Source organism: Protopterus annectens, chromosome 7.part0 (genome assembly GCF_019279795.1).
Source record: "Protopterus annectens isolate FY-2018-M chromosome 7.part0, PAN1.0, whole genome shotgun sequence".
NCBI lineage: Eukaryota > Metazoa > Chordata > Ceratodontiformes > Protopteridae > Protopterus > Protopterus annectens.
Genome location: NC_056739.1, coordinates 1,370,713,648 through 1,370,733,967, shown reverse-complemented (window position 1 = coordinate 1,370,733,967; position 20,320 = coordinate 1,370,713,648). Strand labels below are relative to the sequence as shown.

At 38.8% G+C, this 20,320-nt stretch overlaps 1 protein-coding gene across 1 annotated transcript in view; it reads left to right on the top strand.

The window, feature by feature from the left end:
• The window catches only part of LOC122807051 (E3 ubiquitin-protein ligase PDZRN3-like), a 439,175-nt gene that overhangs the window by 152,182 nt on the left and 266,673 nt on the right, over positions 1 to 20,320 (top strand). Inside the window, exon 2 of the mRNA XM_044077973.1 lies at positions 2,257 to 2,510. Coding sequence (XP_043933908.1) covers positions 2,257 to 2,510 — 254 coding nt within the window. The remainder of the gene's footprint in view (positions 1 to 2,256; positions 2,511 to 20,320) is intronic.

The following is a 20,320-nucleotide window of genomic DNA, read 5'->3' as shown; positions in this document are numbered from 1 at the left end:
AAGGTAGGAACTGTGACCCCAATTCTAAAAAATTGCACCCATAATCCTCATGATCTTGATAATTACTACCCTGTCTGTAACTTTCCATTCATAGGGCTGGTGATTAAGAAAGTCATATGTATGCAACTTGATTTTATTTTTAAGAACTTGAGTCCAAGTTTCAGTTCAGTCTAGATTTTGCTCGCAGCATATCATAGGAACTGCTGTTATCAGGGCATTGAAACAGTCTTGTATTGCAAAGAGACCAGAACTACTGTTCTCCCGCCATCTTCCTTGACTGTGCTTAAAGTGTAGCAAGCAGTCATTTTCAAAAGCATCTTTGTTTTACAACTAATTTCATTTTTTTTATACTTGTGTTAAAGCTGCAGATGACTTTACAAAAAACGAAGACTGTTATTTTATTTTTTTTTTTATTTCACTGTTTATTCAGTTTTTCTCTATAACCACACCCACAAATTGGTGTCATGGGAAGTATTAGGCATTAATTTACATACAACTGAAAAACATTATGGGTAAGAAAACTTAACTTACATTGTAGTTTTACTACTCCATAATCACATTTTTAACTTTTCAGCGTGATGCGCTCCTCCTTCAGGAGCTAATTGACGTCTTGTTTAACTTACATTGTAGTTTTACTACTCCATAATCACATTTTTAACTTTTCAGCATGATGCGCTCCTCCTTCAGGAATTAATTGACATCTTGTCTTTCTAGGAGGTATGAAAGCACTACTGATCATTTAGCATGAAAATACCGCTGCCAATTCATTAATTTAGGAAGCAAGGCATTTTGGGTTCAGTCTTTCATGATGTCATGGTAAAGATTTTAAGGTCTGAGAAAATAATCTAAGACAATGTCCTTACAAGCAAAATAAAATGCAAAAATGACACCTTTTGCATCAAAAGCTGTATAATTTTGCATTGTGTTTGGTAAGGAGGTTATATCCAATTCCAGAGGTTTATTACTCACAGTTACTTCAAAACATGACCAGTACACTTACTGTGAAATGTCTGGTACTATTCTCTTTCAGGCTGCCTGCTACCTTTGTGGAGAGACACAGAGGATGTTGTCCTAGATTCATTTCTCTTCTTCCTACCCTGTAGACTCCAGACTATTACAAGACTTCATTATAGACCTACTGGATCGTAGTACATGCATCCATTAAAATCATTTATTTAAAGGATATATTTACACCATCACTGTAGTGGAACTGACACACATTTGTACCTGTCATTCGCTCAGGGAATATGCCTGTTGTTAACTTTCTGCTGATGGTCTCCTGTTAATCCAGTTTTGGATGTGTGGTACATAAGGCTCAATTCATGTAATAGTATGGCAATGGGATAACATACATTTGGAAACACAAACTTTTTCTAGCCCTATACTCATTTGTTATTTATTTAAACAAAGTTGTGTTGACTGAACTTCAAGGTAAAGAGGATGGGGGCGTTACAAACAAAAATAGGGTATCTAGAACATGATAAGGTAGAGGTTGGTTGGCTACTTGTCATCACAGAGAGGAGAGAACTTTTTCACATTTAACATTGGTGTGCTGAAATCTGAACTTAAAGGTGGATTAGGTGTGTGAAGGGTGTTATTCTACTTTCTCACCCCTCCAGCTAGTGGTCTGGCTATGCTTACCAGGCAGGAGAACTGGCCACTGTGCATAGAAGAAGTTTGTACTGGGCAATCGAGGGCTAATTATTCATTTATTCTTATGAGTGCTATGTAGGTCTGTCTGCAGAAGATCTAAATTTCATAGCATCGATCAGCACAATGATGTGTGGAATTCTTAACTCTCAGGGATACAAAATGTAAGGTACACCTTCTGAATCTTAACAGAATCTCCATTCCAGGTAATATATGGCCAAGAAAGCAAGATCTTCCACTGCCTGATTTATACTGTTGGTAAGAACTATAGTGTTACGTGTGGTTTAGCCGTGTAACAATTCTTTACTAATGCAAACTGCTATATGACGTTCTAAGTTTATGCATACATTTTTGTAAATAAAGACTGCTTTTACCCATCTGTGTGAATTTCAAATATTTATTAAATGATTTACAAAGTAAAAATGTTATCTAGGTTCTTCTTTTATAGATTATATGGTAACACAAAACCTATTGATATTTTTTTTGCCTGTGTAAAACCTGTAGCAGAAAAGTTCAGATTTTGTCAGTACTGTAGATATTTTTTTAATTACTCGTGTTATTTCACCAAGTATTAAGAATTGTCATATTTGATGTGTGTTTTAACAGGTAAATGGAAAGGATTTGTCCAAAGCCACCCATGAGCAAGCTGTGGAAGCATTCCGGACTGCTAAAGAGCCAATAGTTGTACAGGTATTAAGAAGAACTCCGCGAATCAAAATGCTTAACCCAGCTCAGGAGTCTCAGCTTGTGGACACTGGTACTCAGACCGATATCACTTTTGAACATATCATGGCTCTTGCTAAGCTGAGGACTCCAACTCCGCCAGTTCCTGTATTAGATCCTTACCTTTTACCTGATGAGTAAGTACCACCTCGTTTCTTGTTTTTATTTTCATTCTTTTTGTAGTGGCTGCATTGTTTTTTAATCTTCTTTTGGCATTATACTCAATGTGCCAGCTGTTTTTAATTGCATTTTCACTTTGTGGTTACACTGTATGACCAAGCTGCTTTCTTACTGGTTGAATTAAGAAGCTGCAAAAATGGTATGCAACCTAGATAGATCAGCTGTTAAAAATGCATTGCCAAACTCTTCACCTTGAGGTCATTGGTAACATAGACTCATGTAGTCTCTGTAAAAATGCTTAGTTATAGCACTTATGGGCAGAGGAAATACAGTTCTCAATTATTTCTGAGTTAAGCTTCTTATTTAGCATATTTTGTGCAGTTGGTCCTGATTGCCATTTGTCAGCATCTCAGTCATATGATAACAGTAGAGCTTTTGATTAGCCTTATTCAAAAATGTAGGGTGCTCATTCTGTATTGCTTCTTGTATATTAGGTTTCAGTAACTTATTGCAGGACCTTCAGTTACCTGGCAGACATAACAGTGCTGATGCTGAACTGGAGGTTACATGGCCCTTGTTTTGATAAGCAGAAAAAATATATCTGCATTGTGCTTCTGTGACCTAGGCACCAGACTAATGGCTTTAACACCTTTCTTGAACAAATCTTTCTATTAAATGCTTTGACCTAGAGAATGTGGAGCAAATGCTTAGTGTTTGATGGTATTGGGTACTGTGATGGAACTGAACTTTTCTGAGGTGGTGTTCTATTATCACTGACACATCATTGCATGTATTGTTAACATTACTGCAGTATTTTTTTTTTTCAGAAGTGGACAGGTCTTATTAATGACCTCTGGCCAGTTAGTGTGTGCCTCCGTTGCAGTTCGGAACAGTGAGTGTATTAGGAGTTCCGTGAAATGAACAATGGATATGCTGACACATGGTTGACAGCCATCCCCAGGGGTTTAATAGTGCTTGTGGTCTTGTGTTACAGATAACTTTGCATCCAGTTTACCTAAACCTTCAGTTTATTTGTCACCACCAGGACATCATAGAAAAGTACAAGCAAAGTGCATCATTATCATAGCTTCCAAGTGCCCTTTATGTGTAGTGTTAAAGGTTGTGCTATCTATCTTAGAAGACGATTGCATAGATCACTAATTCTTACTGCACTAATGCTTAAAGGTTTATTTATTTATTTATTTATTTAACATTTGTTGACCGGGAAAGTCCGACTAGGTTCCACAGATCCTGTTTTCAGTGGAGGCCCGGGGAGAAATGCTCCATAAGCATGTCTTTAGAACGTGGGAGGAAGCCGGAGTACCCGGAGGAAACCCACGCAAACGCAGGGAAAACATGCAAACTCCACACAGAAGACACCCCAGCTGAGAATCGAACCGGAGAACCTCTTGTTGTGAGGCGACAGCATTAACCACTGCACCACTGCGCCACCCGGTTACTAGTACAAATCTAACCACAGAACACTGTATTTACACTAGCTCAATCTTTTTTTTGCTCATTTTTTTATTAGATTTTTATGACAAAAGTGAGATACATATTATTATAATGAAATGTTTCTTAATCATTTAGAATGGAATTATAAAAATAAAAAATATGTAAAAGCCCTAATTAAATACCTATTTGCTCTCAGTATGCACATGCATGTACACTGGACAGATTTGTGCTGTCTTCTGTTGGGTGCAGAACCTTCCTACTCATCAGGCATGGGCTGTTGTAGCCACTATATCCCCTGGTTGTTATCATTTTCTTTAAGTTTGCTGTATTTCATAGTAAAGGAAATGAAGTGTCCATCTCATGTTCACATCTGTAATTCTGCACAGTGTGCTTCAGTCACATCCTGATGAAGTGTCCATCTCATGTTCACATCTGTAATTCTGCACAGTGTGCTTCAGTCACATCCTGATGAAGTGTCCATCTCATGTTCACATCTGTAATTCTGCACAGTGTGCTTCAGTCACATCCTGATGAAGTGTCCATCTCATGTTCACATCTGGAATTCTGCACAGTGTGCTTCAGTCACATCCTGATGAAGTGTCCATCTCGTGTTCACATCTGTAATTCTGCACAGTGTGCTTCAGTCACATCCTGACAGGTGAGCCATTTTATATTCATGCACCTGGTACAATAAACATATTTTGGCCATCCCTTTACAACAGTTCCATCCACAAGGAATAATACAGGATAATTTCTGTATTCCCTTTGGATGCAGACATCCATTACTAGTAGCTGTTTGGCTTTGGAGGTGTCTAGTGCATCTGTGGTACTTAACCTTTTTGCGTACTTGTACAGTAAATGTGACAACCCATCAGCATTACCATGCAGCTTTATGTATTTGATCTCATTATCATGTCCTACAAAAAGTGAACACGCTACAGTCATCACTGATAAACCTTTTTTGGTTTAAAATGGGCATTAAAGGCTGGAGATTTGTTGCAGTTTGATGGTTTACATGACACTGCTGAATTTCTCTACCCAAGACCAGGGTAGAGGTTTCTGTGTCATTTTGGGCAGAATTGCATTCATCAGTTATAGTGAGGATGAAGTAAATGCAATGGGTGTCCGTTTGCCATCTGGCAGCTTGTTTGTAAAAACAGAACCAAGTGCCTTATGGTAAAGCATCATATGTTGATGTAATGGACAAGGAAAGATTGAAGCGCATAAGCATTCCTTCTAGCAACATCAACAGTTTGATTGTCAGGAGTACCCATTCACAACTCTTCCATTTCTCCCTGGGTCTACACTGAAAATGGAACCTATGCCCAGTCGGACTTTCCAGGTAAACAAAAGTAATAAATAAATAAATTCCCCAGTAGGCCTGTCCTGCAACATTGTACTCAGATGTAAAACTGTTGAGTGGTTTGGTACAAGCTTGTGGTGCTGGTTTATCAGTCCTTGGTATGGCCAGGATTATAATATGTTTTCAGTTCTATTTGCTTTCAGAACAATCTGTTTCACCTCTTGATATATACAGTTGATCTTTGTTAATAACGTGCTCACAATACGACATTTCTCTCTTTGAAAAACTCATACTTCTTTTATTAACATAAATCCTATACTGTTTTTGCCTGTTCTGAACCACTGATTGCCCAAGTGGTCTTCATCATCTCTGCCTGTCACCAGGATATTGACAAGGTGACACTGTATTGGAAATGCCTTTAATACTTGTCCATTTGCTGTTTGACAAATGGTTTGTGCAGATGCCAATCCAGCAATAAGAAAGCTTTATTGAAGCAAATGTTTGTATATATTAATAGTCAAAAACTGCTTGGAATAGTCCTCTTTCTCTATCTGCAGGTATGCTTGTGTTTAGTCAGTCATTGAAAAAAGGAAGTATTTTTCCTACATTACTATTGCAGACATGTCTTCCTTTCATGGTAATGGTAATGCACAGTATCCAACTCTGGATTAAGAGAAGCTTGTCCTTTTTTATCAGAAGTACGTATATATGTGTCTGCCAGCAGCTGCAGCATTTCGGGAGTGGCACAATTGCCACCATTTTTCTGATGCTACATGTAACCTCATAATGGATTAATTGTACATTAAGCAGTAATGAGCTCTTCCTTTCACTGTTGTCAGCTGCACGGTAAAGTTCTAAGGTTTTAATGCCTGTTAGCCATTCCCCTTCAACATCAAAGCACTTGTATTTCCTTAAAAATAACAAAAAAAAAAATTAATATTTCCCTGTGGCTAGAGTTTTGTGTCTTTTACTTTGCTCTGTCACTTGCATTATGTTCTTTTAAGTGGGCCTTTGTAATATGGCAGTCATTGTGCAAAATTGAAGTTGCCCAAAGTCACATACAAAACTTCCTTACTGAATCAGTAATTATTTTTCATTTTGTGTAAGTTGTGATACAGTTGTTGGTTAGCCCCTTCATTACTACAAGATGCATTTTATAATTTGTTTTTAATATTACTCATGTAACCACTCATCAAGTCTTATGTGAATGAATTTTTTTATCTGCAAATTCTGCCACTTTGCTTTGCTTCTCACCTAGCAAGCTTTGCAGAGGAAAGCTTCTCCACACACTGTTCATCCAGTTTTACCTGTTCAAATGAACCCAGTGTGGAAACGGTATTTATAAAAGTAATTTCATGGAGCCAGAGGAAAGTTGATGCTGCCATGTACATGATTTTCTAGCATTACAAAAGCACACCCATATAGATGAATCCATCCATATGCAGAGGTGAGTTAATGCCTAGCTGTGCTGTAGTTGTAAACTGCATAATATTCAGTCTAAAAGCCAGTAGTGGCTACACCAAGGAAGAGTAAGAATTCCCAAAATCAAGTACAAGAAACTTTATGTAAATACACACAAACACACACACACACACACACACACACACACACACACACACACACAATTTCCAGGGAAGGCTGACACAACTCTCAGTTTTCTACATCTTTCTTCCTGGTGCTTCAGCTATATGGCTATTGTGATTGCCCATGACGTTTACGTTTGAAGTCGTAACACCTGATGTTCATAAGGGTCATTTGCATATATCCCATGTGCCTCTGTTACAGGAGGTTTGAAAGGTCATTCATTGGAAGTGCTAGCTTGGCTGGAGTTTTCATTTAGTTTTTACTGATTGTTTTTTCAGTGTGACCTTCTCACTATTTGTTTTAATTTGTTAGTTGGGATATTTTGCAGTCACCGTAATGATAATGGACATCAGCTGGGTATAACAATCCTGTGTTTTTTTATTCTTAGTCAAACATTCTGCTTGTCCATTAAAATGACTTCAAACATAAAAGTCATGCACAATCAGAATTACCATATAGCTGAAATACCTGATGTTCATATGGTCATTTGCATATATACCATGTGCCTATGTTAATTTATTTATATTCAAAAAGACAAAAGTCACACATTTGTAAGCCATAATAACAAACTGATTTCAGAAGAAGAGAGAGCGAGAGAGAGAAATGCATTATATTTTACCTTGGTTTCTTTCAGCCTGGTATTATCTCTGGCATAACAGGCCCTTCACTTTTATTTATTTACTTATTTATTGGCTAATTACTTTGAAAGTCCAACTGGGCAAAGACCCTTTTCAGTAGAGGGCCAGGGAGGAAAGCTCCACATTACATGCATTTGCATAAGGAAATGCTAAAAATGTACCGTATAGCATTCAGTAATCTATAACTTAATAGCTGATCACCATATTACATACGCTGTATAGTATTTACAGCCATTAAGCTCAGGCACATCTAAAGAAAGCAATATATACAGCATGTAAAACTTGCACACATCAGTAGAACATTCAACATTGTTTTACAGTGTATGTATGAATGTATGTACTCCCACTGTAATTTTTACCACACAGGCAGCAAATGATGCATAAGCATATTTTATCCAGTTAAATTCACTTGAAACCTGTAATGAGGAGAGTACTATAGAAGAAGTGTGAGAATTGTGTGATATTTGATTGGTTTGACTACATACGCAGAGGACTTAGTAATGAGTTTGGAACAAACACAGGCCTAATTTATTGATACATGTGCTTTTGTTAAAATTGTAAATTATAGATGAGCTAAGATTTAGAAGTACAACACCATTTTCTTGATAGGTACATCTTCAAAGAGATTTTAAAACTATAGGTGCAGGGCCAGATTAACAAGGGGGATCTAAGAAGCTGTTGGTCCACATGTCTGAAATAGGCCCTGCTGCTTCTATTCTTAGTTTCAGAAATCCTCTGCTATTGCCACACCAAATAAATGTGACCGTTATCGTTTGCTGCTCCAGTCAATGAAGGCCATAATCCAGCAGCACTTTGATGTGTCCCTGTTATAGAGATGCATTTACATCATTGAAGTGTGTCCCTGTTGTAGGGATGCAGTTACATCACTGGAGTGTGTCCATGTTGTAGAGATGTAGTTATGTCACTGGAGTGTGTCCTTGTTGTAGAGATGCAGTCACGTCACTGGAGTGTGTCCCTGTTGTAGAGATGCAGTCACGTCACTGGGGTGTGTCCCTGTTGTAGAGACGCAGTCATGTCAGTGGAGTGTGTCCCTGTTGTAGAGATGCAGTCACGTCACTGGAGTGTGTCCCTGTTGTAGAGATGCAGTCATGTCACTGGAGTGTGTCCCTGTTGTAGAGATGCAGTCATGTCACTGGAGTGCATCCCCATTGTAGAGGTGCAGTTACATCACTGGAGTGTGTCTCTGTTGTAGAGATGTAGTTACATCACTGGAGAGTGTCCCTGTTGTAGAGATGCGGTTACATCACTGGAGTGTGTCCCTGTTGTAGAGATGCAGTTACATCATTGGAGTGTGTCCCTGTTGTAGAGATGCAGTTACTTCACTGGAGTGTGTCCCTGTTGTAGAGATGCAGTTACACAATGGAGTGTGTCTCTGTTGTAGAGATGCAGTTACATCACTACAGTGTGTCCCTCTTGTAGAGATGCAGTTACATCACTGGAGTGTACTCACACTGGCCCTCATCTTTCTAATGCTTACTACAGTCACTGCTGCATTAATAGAATCTCTACTGCTGAGAAGGAGTGACCTGCTTCACAGTGGGTCCACATCTTGCACTGAGAAAGAAAAGCAGACCTTTGTTCCATCCTTTCTTTGCAGACTCCCATATGGAGGCAACATCCACACCAGCAAGGGATGTCGGGTATTCATGTGTGTCCTGCCCTAAGTCTGACTTCATACACAGAGTGCAACCTCAGTAAGGGATGATGCAAAAGCATATATTTTGCAGAAACTGAGAACTAGCAGTTGTCATATTCATGAAATATTGTACAGAAAAAAATTCCCTGAACATGTGAGAATATGGCTTTTAAATTCTGACGAACTTATGAACCTGATATTAAAAGGGTCATTATACACAAATTGATTTCTGCTACTTCATACCAGTGACTGATGTGGCCTTTTTATTATACTGTCTTTTGAACAAGGGCAAAAGAGCGGTCCGTTTCATGTCTGAAATGTGACTTTATATAGCGACAATGAAATTTCCATTTGTACTGAAAATAAAAAATTAAATGACTTTGCCCGTAACTGGAAATGGAACATTATATACCCATGAAGTTCTGTTTTAAGAAATGGATGTAGTTTATAAGAAGTCATTATTATGAGTAAAAATTTAAGTTTGCGACAGAGTCTTTTATTTGCAGTAGTAAAAATGATATGGTTCAGGATTTATGTTACTAATGTAGGACAGTAATAGAAGGAAGTACATTGTGTACTTGTAGTATACACAGTGCTGTATACAAGGGATTGTGTAGAGGCCGAAACTACCATAAGTCAAATACATTAATATCAGCTGTGGTATAAAAATAGAGCACATGCAGGAAATTATGTCCTGTGTGCTGAAGACAAGCCTTCTGGGGTATCCCGTCAAGGATATCTAAAAACATCAGGCCTTATGGCACAAGCTGCTTTACTGTGAATATGAAAGCAAGAGCGATCATGTATATGCTGCAAACTCTGGAAGGAATGTCAGAAATTACCATCATCACAAATATTTGTTTATCAATGTTAGCATAAACAAATAATTTTGATATTTTGGCACATGTACTCAACATTTTTACAAAATATTTTGGTTGGTAACTTCTTTTGAAGAGTTGAAGCTGATTTTCAGCCACATGTATATGAATGCAATGAGTTTAAATTCTGCTTGAATTCAAATAATTAATTCAGTATAGGTCCACTCTAATACCCTTTTTCTTAATGTAACCACATTAGGAGTCACTGCACCTGTAGGAAAAGGGAATTTCACCATATCTGATGAAACTCTGTAAGGATGCATTTTTGTTGGATTTGTAGCAAGTTTATATTAACACTGATTTTTTTTCAGTATTTAGAAATCAGTGTCATTGGTAAAAAAAAAAATAGCAGCATTGTGACCATGGACTAAGATGTCTTAATCTCCTCTCAGGCCATGAATATCAGCATACAGTGGATATAAAAAGTGTACACACCCCTGTTTAAATGCCACATTTTTGTGATATAAAAAAAATGCAACCACAATAAATCGTTTTAAAACTTTTCCCACCTTTAACGTGACCTATAACCTGTACAATTCAATTGAAAAACAAATAAATCTGTTAGGGAAAAAAATATAAAAAAGTAAAAAACATACAATAAGATGGTTGAATAAGTGTGCACACCCTTAAACTAATACTTTGTTGAAGCACCTTTTGATTTAATTACAGCATTCAGTCTTCTTGGGTACACACCTGCCATCAATTAAAGAGACTCTGATTAACCCCAAATAAAGTTCAGCTCTCCTAGTGGAAATTTCCTGATATTTACTCAGTTGCCTGCTACAGCAAAAGCCATGGTTCGCAGAGAGCTTATAAAGCATCAAAGGGATTTCATTGTTGAAAGGTATCAGTCAGGATAAGGGTACAAAAAAATTTGAACAGCATTGGATAAACTATGGAACACAGTGAAGACAGTCATCAAAAAGTGGAGAAAATATGGGACAACAGTGATGTTGCAAAGAACTGCAAAACTGATGAAAAGACAAGACGAAAACAGGGAGGCTGCCAAGAGACCTACAGCAACACTGAAGGAGCTACAGGAATTTCTGGCAAGTACTGGTTGTGTACTACATGTGACGACAATCTCCTGTATTTTCCATATGTCTGGACTATAGGGTAGGGTTGCAAGATGGAAGCCTTTTCTTACACAGAAAAACATCCAGGCCCGGCTAAAATTTGCAAAACAATACATCAAGTCCCCCAAAAGCATGTGGGAAAATGTGTTATGGTTTGATGAGACCAAGGTTGAACTTTCTGGCCACAATTCCAAAAGGTATGTTTTATTCAAAAATAACACTTTGCATCATCAAAAGATCACCATCCCCATGGTGAAGTATGGTGGTGGCAGTGTCATGCTTTGGGGTTGCTTTTCTTCAGCTGGAACTGGGGCTTTAGTCAAGGTGGAGGGAATTATGAATGGTTCCAAGTACCAGTCACTTTTAGCCCAAAACCTTCAGGAGTCTGCTAGAAAGCTGAAGATGAATAGGAATTGTACCTTTCAACACAGCAGTGACCCCAAGCATACATTCAGATCAACAAAAGAATGGCTTCACCAGAAGAAATTTAAAGTTTTGGAATAGCCCAGCCAGAACCGAGACCTAAACCCTATAGAAAGTCTGTTGGGTGACCTGAAGAGGGCTGTGCACAAGAAATGCCCTCGCAATCTAACAGATTTGGAGCACTTTTGCAAGGAAATGTGGGCAAATATTGTCAAGTCAAGATGTGCCATGCTGATAGACTCCTACCCAAGAAGATTGAAGGTTGTAATTAAACCTGTAGGTCCAGGGAGAGGGTTGGTTTTGCCGGCCCATAAGCTGAAGAGTGGGTAGCAGAAATAGTGATGGTCCTTAAGGGGATGGTGAAAAAAGGTAAAATTTCCAATTAGAAAATATTAGTTTTCACTTTTGGTGACATGACTGTATGATTACTTTGTAAAAGTTTATAAAAAAGGGATAATTCTATCAAACCAATGTTCGTGAATTGCTGTAGTTATATATATTTTTACTGTTGTTATACCATATCTTTAGCACCAACTGTTTTATGATGGAGTCAGACAAAACAGCTTAGATAACATTGGAATCCCTTTGAAGTTAAACAAACTGCATATCCAGTGTTGGGGGCTGCACTATGCATATCCACTGCTGCTTATATATATATATATATATATGGTTCCCATTCAGAAGCCTGAAACATCATAAGCCTGAAAATCAAAATCCTGAAACCAAAAGCCTGAAAATTCAGAATCCTGAAAACTCAAAATCCTGAAAACCCAAAATCCTGAAAGCCCAAAATCCTGAAACTCAAAATCCTGAAAACACAAATAATGCTAATATGTCACTATAAAGACACTAATATCTACCAACTGACCCTGACCCTAACCCTAACCCTAAGGTCCGTCACTATCGCACACTCACCTGACCCGCACCCTAACCCTAACTCACTTAAACCGCCCCTAACCCCAATATTTGTCACTATTGCATACATGCCTAAACTGCCCTAACCCTAACTCACTTAAACCGCCTAACCCTAACATAAAACCAACCGCACACTTACCTTACCCCAACGCATGACCTAACACCACAGGGCTAACAATAGCAAAGCCACAATGACATCAGTATGTCTATTTTGTGTTTTCAGGATTTTGAGTTTCAGGATTTTGGGCTTTCAGGATTTTGGGCTTTCAGGATTTTGAGTTTTCAGGATTCTGAATTTTCAGGCTTTTGGTTTCAGGATTTTGATTTTCAGGCTTATGATGTTTCAGGCTTCTGAATGGGAACCATATATATATATATATATATATATATATATATATATATATATATATATATATATATACACCAACTCTGAAATCACATTATTTTCAGATAAAGAGATCCCCAACCCCCCACCCCAGGTACTGCAGTCTCAGTTTTCTGATGGGAAAACTACGGGATTGCACATTAGTGATCAAACATTCACATTACAGTCACTAGTGTGCAAGCTATAAGCCTGGTACCCCATACCTTCTGTATGTATATTTTCTTACCTTGTAACCCCACCACCACCACAAGTAGGTATCTCTGCAATAAAATGTTCTTCTTTGAAGCTTGATTTTAAACAATGGGCTCACAAATTACTTTTTGTAGTTTCCTGTTGTCATTCTTAGTTGCTCAAAATATAGCATCCCTAAAAAGTGGCAAATATTTGTAAAAATAAATGGCTAGATTGCAAGCCACACTTAAAAATGTCAGACTGTATGCCTGTTATTTCAGTTGTTTGACTGGCTTGTGAAGTTGCTTCTTGTCTCTACAGAGTATTATGACACTGAGCCACTAAAGGTAACTTCTTGTGTCAGAATTTGTGCAGGATGAGAAGAAGCAGTCAGCATGTACAAGTTTCAAACCTGCTATGATGATTAGGAGAGAATAACATTGAACTAAGGAAGAATAAGAGAGATGACTTACACAAGGGATGTAAATTTCATCATGAGGAATCCGGAAGAAAATACATGCCTGTGGATGTAAGTTGAAGGGCAAACAAAATTCTAAGCTTCTGTTTATTACAAGTGAAAAGCAGAGTGCTAATTATCAAGAACAGACCTGTAAAATGGCAGTTGAAGGTCATTTCCACTGTAGTAGTAGGATAAAGCCCTGACTGTGTCATGGGCTACCCCACTTGGGGTCCTGACAGAGCTGGGAAAGGGAAAGCAGTAGTAATGCAGTACTGCTGGCTCACTTCTGTTTGGGGTGGGGGATGTGGGGGTGTATGTGAAGGGAACATGGTCCCATTGTAGAATCCCTAATAGAGATGACAGACAACCCTCATAATCAGTCACTTTTAACTTTGTGTGTAGTGCTTAAGCTTTTGAATTCTTAAAACTGTGGTACTTTTTATGCACTCAAAACCGAGATGTGGAATAGATCCCACATCTAGTATTGCAGCATGTAGTATTGCAAGCACATTATTAATTTTTCTTTATTTACAACAGCATTTCCATACAAGTTCACCATTTCACTGTTGGTGTTGCAGGATATTAAAAATTAAAATAAAATCTACTTTTTTCTGTAAAATGTTTTAACTAAATACCCAAGCAATTGTTACCGCACCTAGAAATATTTTTTTTAATGTTGGGTATCTGGTGTGTTCATTGATCTCTTTCCTGGTGTTCACTAAAGTCTGCAGCTGAGCCTTGCATGCAGCTAAACAGAAATGGTCATGAGCATTTTAAGACATGTATAGCTGCTTCTGAATTATAATCATAAGTGCCTCTCAGAACAAAAGTTTTGACATTTATAAAACTGCTTTTCCTGAATTGCACAGGCACAGCAGCGTATAGACTTTTGCACAGAATCACGTCCCTTATTTTAATTGCAAAGTCTGTGCTCAATAAAGTGGGGGGGCATGCATATTTTAAACATGTACCGCTGCTTCTGAATTAGTCACAAGTACCTATTGATTAGACAAACTCGATAAAGAGGCTCTTGATAATATGTCCATCAACAAAATGGCCTGAATATTGAAAATGTTGTATATATTCCTTAAGTATATTGGGGGCAACATTAAGAAAAGTGTATTTTTTGGTTGGTGGTAGGATTAACAGTATGAGGTCAGTGTACAAAATAAATATGTTTGGCAACACCATTGATATTCCTGAGCAGCGAAATGAAATAAATAAATACATTTTGTTCTGTTTCTACGTGGCTTACATTTCATGGACTGTAGCCATGTTTTTCTAACTGCTTCTGCAGGTCCACTTAACACAAGTGGTTCATAGGTTCATAGGTTCGTACTAGGCTATCTGCCCAAGGGCATTTATAAGCCTAGCCCATAGTTATTTGGCTTTCGCCACCCCTTTAGTTTGAATAAAACTATGCCTATTATTTTGCTGTGCCTCTGTCAAGCAGTGACACTGAAGTAATCCCTGGGGTATATCTGCGATCCCCATCCATTGGTCAAGATTCCTCTTGAACAAGGCCAGCGAGGTGCTCTGCCTCACATGTACCGGGATTTTGTTCCACAGCATAGGGAGTCTCTGGGTGATGAATCTGTCCCTCCAGCACGTTCTATTAATAACCGTGTCAAGGTTTAAGTCTCCCGCCCTTGTGGTTCTGAGGGATCTAGATTTTTTGAGGTGAAGCATATTCATCAAATCAGGGTTTGACATGGCCTTATATGTCAGGCACAGGTCTCGTCTGAGCAAGCGGTATGAGACTGAATAGAGCTGGAGTTCTTTAAGTCGGGCAGCATAAGACATATTTTTGAGACCCTTTATCCTTTTGGTGAGGAACTTTTGGGGCCTTTCCAGCTGCTGCAGGTGTCGGGTCAGATACATTCCGAATGGGGCATTGTACTCAATCATAGGTCTAATGAGTGATGAGTACAGGGGGACGATGACCTCCCTTGATCTAGATGTGAATCCCTTCATGATCAGGTGGGCAATGTAGAAGGTTTTCCTAACTACTTTAGCAACATGAGTGTCAAACGAAAGGCTACTGTCAACCTGGGTCCCCAGATCCCTGATGACTTCTTCTGTGCTCAGTGGATTGCCACCTATATGGTAGCTAGGGTAACCTTGTTTTTCCCGAAGGGTATGACTATGCATTTCTTGGCATTTAACTTTAGGCCATGGCTCTGGCACCAGTTATCCGTTTCTGTGAGGCCCTTCTGAAGGATATCTGTGTCAGATGTGTTTTCGACTATGGCGCCCAGTTTGCAGTCATCTGCAAACTTTGTCAGCCATAACCCTACTGTGTTTGCTTGTACTTCAGAAAAGTAGATGCCGAACAAGAGTGGACCCAGGACTGATCCCTGTGGGACACCACTTGTGACAGGCTTTGAGTCTGACATGGCTCCAGCAACTCTGACCCTGTGGGTCCTGTCACTTAGCCAGTTTGCAACCCATCTTGTGATGTATGGGTTTACATTCAAGCTGATGAGTTTTTCGATGATACCTGAGTGGGGTATTGTGTCAAGGCCTTTGCCAGGTCAAGGTAGGCTGTATGGACTGCCTTTCCTCATCAATGGCCTTGGTGACTGTCTCGAAAAAGTCAACCAAGTTTAAAAGGCATGATCTGCCTTTGACAAAGCCAAACTGGGTTGGATCCAAAGTCTGCAAGTTCCCTATGTCTTTATTTATGAGTTCCATTATGATCCTCTCCATGGCTTTGCAGATAAGGCTTGTCAAGCTAATGGGACGGTAATTTCCAGGGTCGGTGGAGGCACCGCCCTGTGAAGTGGGACCACAGTCGCCGTGCGCCACTCCTTGGGTACGTATCCTGAGGTGAGGCTAAGATTAAACAGCTGTCCTAACTGCGGGTTTAATTCCTCATTGAGTTCGTGGAGCACACAGCCGGGGACACCATCCGGTCCCATGGATGCTGTGTTTTTTGCTTTGGAGAGAGCAGTTCTCACCTGGGTGTTGGAGATGTTTGGGGGCTACAATCCTCTGGTATAGATATCTCTCCTTTTGGAGAGAAGTTTGCACTGAACCTGTCAGCCAGTATGTTGGCAATGTGTGTAGGTTCAGTAATCTTCACATCATTTTGAACTAATTCTGAGCATATCTGGGAGTTCCTCCTAGGTTTCTAACATAGCTAAAGAAGGCCTTATGATTGTCTTTTGAGTCCTTGGCGATTTTTCTCTCAAAATTTGCCTTGGATGATTTTATGAGAGCTCTTAGTTTTTTACTTATAATGATCAAAGGTGTCTTACCTTTCAAGGATGTTGCTCTTTCTTGTAGTAGCTTCCTCCTTTTGTTGTAGAGCTTGTTTATGGCTGGGGTCCACCAGACTGGACGCTTGCCTTTGGTACAAAGAGTCTTAGTTTTGTTTGGGATTGCCTGATCCATGCAGTCCTGTAGGTGCTGGTAGAAGGCATTTGTAAGTGATTCAGCGGTTTGAGTAATGTTTACCACTGGCTCAGGGGCCTTAAAGGAGACCACATTAGTTTTTAGAAGTGTGAAGTCGGCTTTTGTGAAGTTTTTCACTGTGGTCTTTTTTATTTCAGGTGGGGGCAGGATGAGGACCTCCAGCGAGATTAGTTTATGATCTGATCTCACCAGTGAGGGGTATACTTCCGGTGTTGAACATTTTGATCCCATGTTCGTGATGATGAGATCAAGTATGTTTTCTCCTCTTGTGGGGATGGTGACTAGTTGTTCCATTAGCATTTGAGTTTATGAACTCCAGGAACCTTTGGGCTAGAGTGTTTGGGCTTGAGTAGTGTTCCCAGTCTATATTAGGGTAGTTGAAGTCACCTAGTATGATGGCGTTTGGAGATACATTTATCCCCTCCATTGTTTTCAGGAAGGCCATGTGAGGTTCCTGAGTTTGAGAGGGTGGCCTGTAACATGCTACAAATTGCAGAGCAGTCTTGCCTATGGTTAATTGCACCTGGATGGTCTCCGATGCATCGTGCGTTGCCACCAACCTTGAGGTGTGGGTGTCCTTTATGAATATGGACACCCCTCCTTTCTTGGTGTTGTCCGGATTTTGGGGCGGAACGCATGATATGAGGTGAAACCTGCTAGTGCTGGGGTGCTCTCAGGAGCCTTGAACCAGGTTTCTGTCACAGCACAGACATCGATGTTCTCCATACTGAGAAGGGCCTCGAGTGCGTGCATCTTGAGATTGAGACTTCTGGCATTGAGCAGCATTACCCTTAGTTTTTACTTTTTGTGTTCTAGGGTGGTAGGTTTAGAATTTGAGCCTTGCCTAAAAAAGGCACTATGGGGGTGGCAAGAGCCTTTGCCAATATCCGGAAGCCTAGGGGTGACAGGTGCAAGCCGTCCCTTGCGAAGCAGCGTGGCTTGTCCAGCATGTCATCCCAGGCAGACAGACATTGGATCCCCTTTGAATGACACCAGAATTTAAGCCAATTATTAAAGCTTGTCATCTTATCACTGTATTTACAAATTACAAATAAAAAAAATGAGACAGTGCCATTAGGGGCTATAAATGCAACACTTTTGTGATCAAAGTAAACTCAGCAGAGTAGTGCAGAAGGTACTAAGGTTATTAAAGTGTTGTGTTTACAACCTCTTACTTTAGTTGCTTTTTTCCGTTTTTTTTCTTCTACTGACTGCATGTCATTGTCATCATTTTTGTTTTACATGTTTTATTTTATACTTATTTTTTGTCACAGCTATTATTCAATGATGTAAGAACATAATAAAGTGCAGGAAAAGTGATTTTTTTTTCTGGTGAGTTTAGAAGTGGAAAAAATGTTATATCAGATGTAAGTGTAGACATTGCTTTCTACATTTATGTAATTTGTTATATCAGATGTAAGTATAGACATTGCTTTCTACATTTATGTAATTTTAGTCTGTGTTATAGTCTTTTAACCACATATTATGTACAAACCAGAAGGACCCTACTGCCTTTTACAAACACCTGTAAACCTTGATCGTGTTCTGTTATTTGCATGTTTTCACCCATTGTATGCATTCAGGGTAAGGCTATCAGACACAGGTGTGCCTGTTTTATGTGCTGAGCATATTCACAGCCTTACAACTCTGCTCTCATGGGTGGACTGTTACGTGGTATTAGCGCTACATATATGCAGTGAATGCTGTACAGTACTTTCAACAAAGAAATAACAACAAGCAAATAAAGAAGCCACTTACCTGTAATCCCAAAATATTAAAATGTTTAGACTGCAAATCAAATGCAGTTTCTTTGGTCAGTCATAGCAGTGATTTACTTCTTGAAAAGTGAAGATGTTTGAAGTAAGTGGAACTGTAGAATATTATTTGGTTGAGACTAGTACAATCACTGTAGAATTGTAGTATTAATGTTAAGTGACATTCCTGTGGAGCAGTGTTGACACAGAGATGGTCTCTATGCAAATGTACTGTGGGCATATAGAACAGCTCGAATGGATGACAGTGTAACCTGAATATGTCTGGTCATATAGGGTAATGTTTCACTGATGAACTCAGTGCTTTGTATGGCGCACAAAGAACTACTGAGTCGAATGCAGACAGACTATATTATTGGTATTTTCATTTGTCATAAATTATATTCATTTTCTAAAAATATTGATGTTGCATAAATGACTGCTAGTGTTCACTGACTGCCTTGCCTTCTTTGCTAGCAAACACCTGTTACATCCCCAATCTCCACTGGAGAGGCAGGATCAGCATGTGGGGGAAACATTAGCAAGTGAAATCTCATCCACCTTCCATCCGCCTCTTTTCTGAGCCCTGTGTATAACCACTATGGTTGGTGAGCCAGAGGTAGTTTTTAATGAGTTTAAAAGGTGTATATCTAACATTTATACAAACCTTTCAGAAGCACTCACAGAGTGGCAATTCAAAAGGCAGTCAAAGTAATTGATCAAATTTCCAGCCAGCATGAATCGAGGTAAACCTGCTGATGTAATTCCTAAGTGTTCCATAGTTACTAAAAGTTACAACATATTGCAGGTCCTACTTCTTCAGAACTGTAACAGAGTTAAAGTCTGTATTCAGTTAGAAACCTTCCATTGGAGTACTCAAGATGTTTTAAAAAACACTGCTAATGCGAAGACAAAAAAATTCACTGACAGATAAGGTGACCGTTTCTTGCAAAAGGAAGTGTTTAATTTGTAGAATACTGCTGCTGTTCTCCTGATATATGACAACTGGGCAGTGACAGGTAATCTCATAGCCTGAATCCTAAAATCATTTTACTATGCGTTGTAAAAAATAACAGTAAATGGATGGACATTTTTATTCCAGAGTTAAATCTCTATTTTTGTATTCATGGGAAGCTGTAACATTTCTCATATAAAACATTTACTGTGCCCATCAAAGCTTCATAATTACAGTGTGCTAAACTGTGGAGATTTTATCTTTTACATGCAAGATAAATTATGTGCCTTGGAGCACTTTATTTAAAAAACTGTGTAAGTCATTGAATGGTAATACAGCAGATGAATTCAAAGAACTGGCTAGAATTTATAGTGACTAATCTGAAATTAACATGTTTAGCTGACTTCTGTTGAAATGTTCTAAAGCTGAATACATTGGCATTTCTCCTCAACAGTAGGCTTATGATAACTGGATTTACAGAAATGTAACACAATAGTGTTTACGTTCTGTAATGTCTTTTTTTTTAGTATATTATTTACTAGTAAAAGTAGAAAATTGCATTACATAATTTGTTGAGTTAAGGATAGCATTGAACATGCAATTCTAGTGATGTATTTCTTGGATTAATGCTGAAGCAAATCTGACACTCTATGACTGCAGAGAGAGCTTGTTTTGGCTAAGAAACATATATAAATCAACTGATGCATTCAGATCTGGACCTAAGAGATCCAGGAAGCTGTTAACACATATAATGTGTCT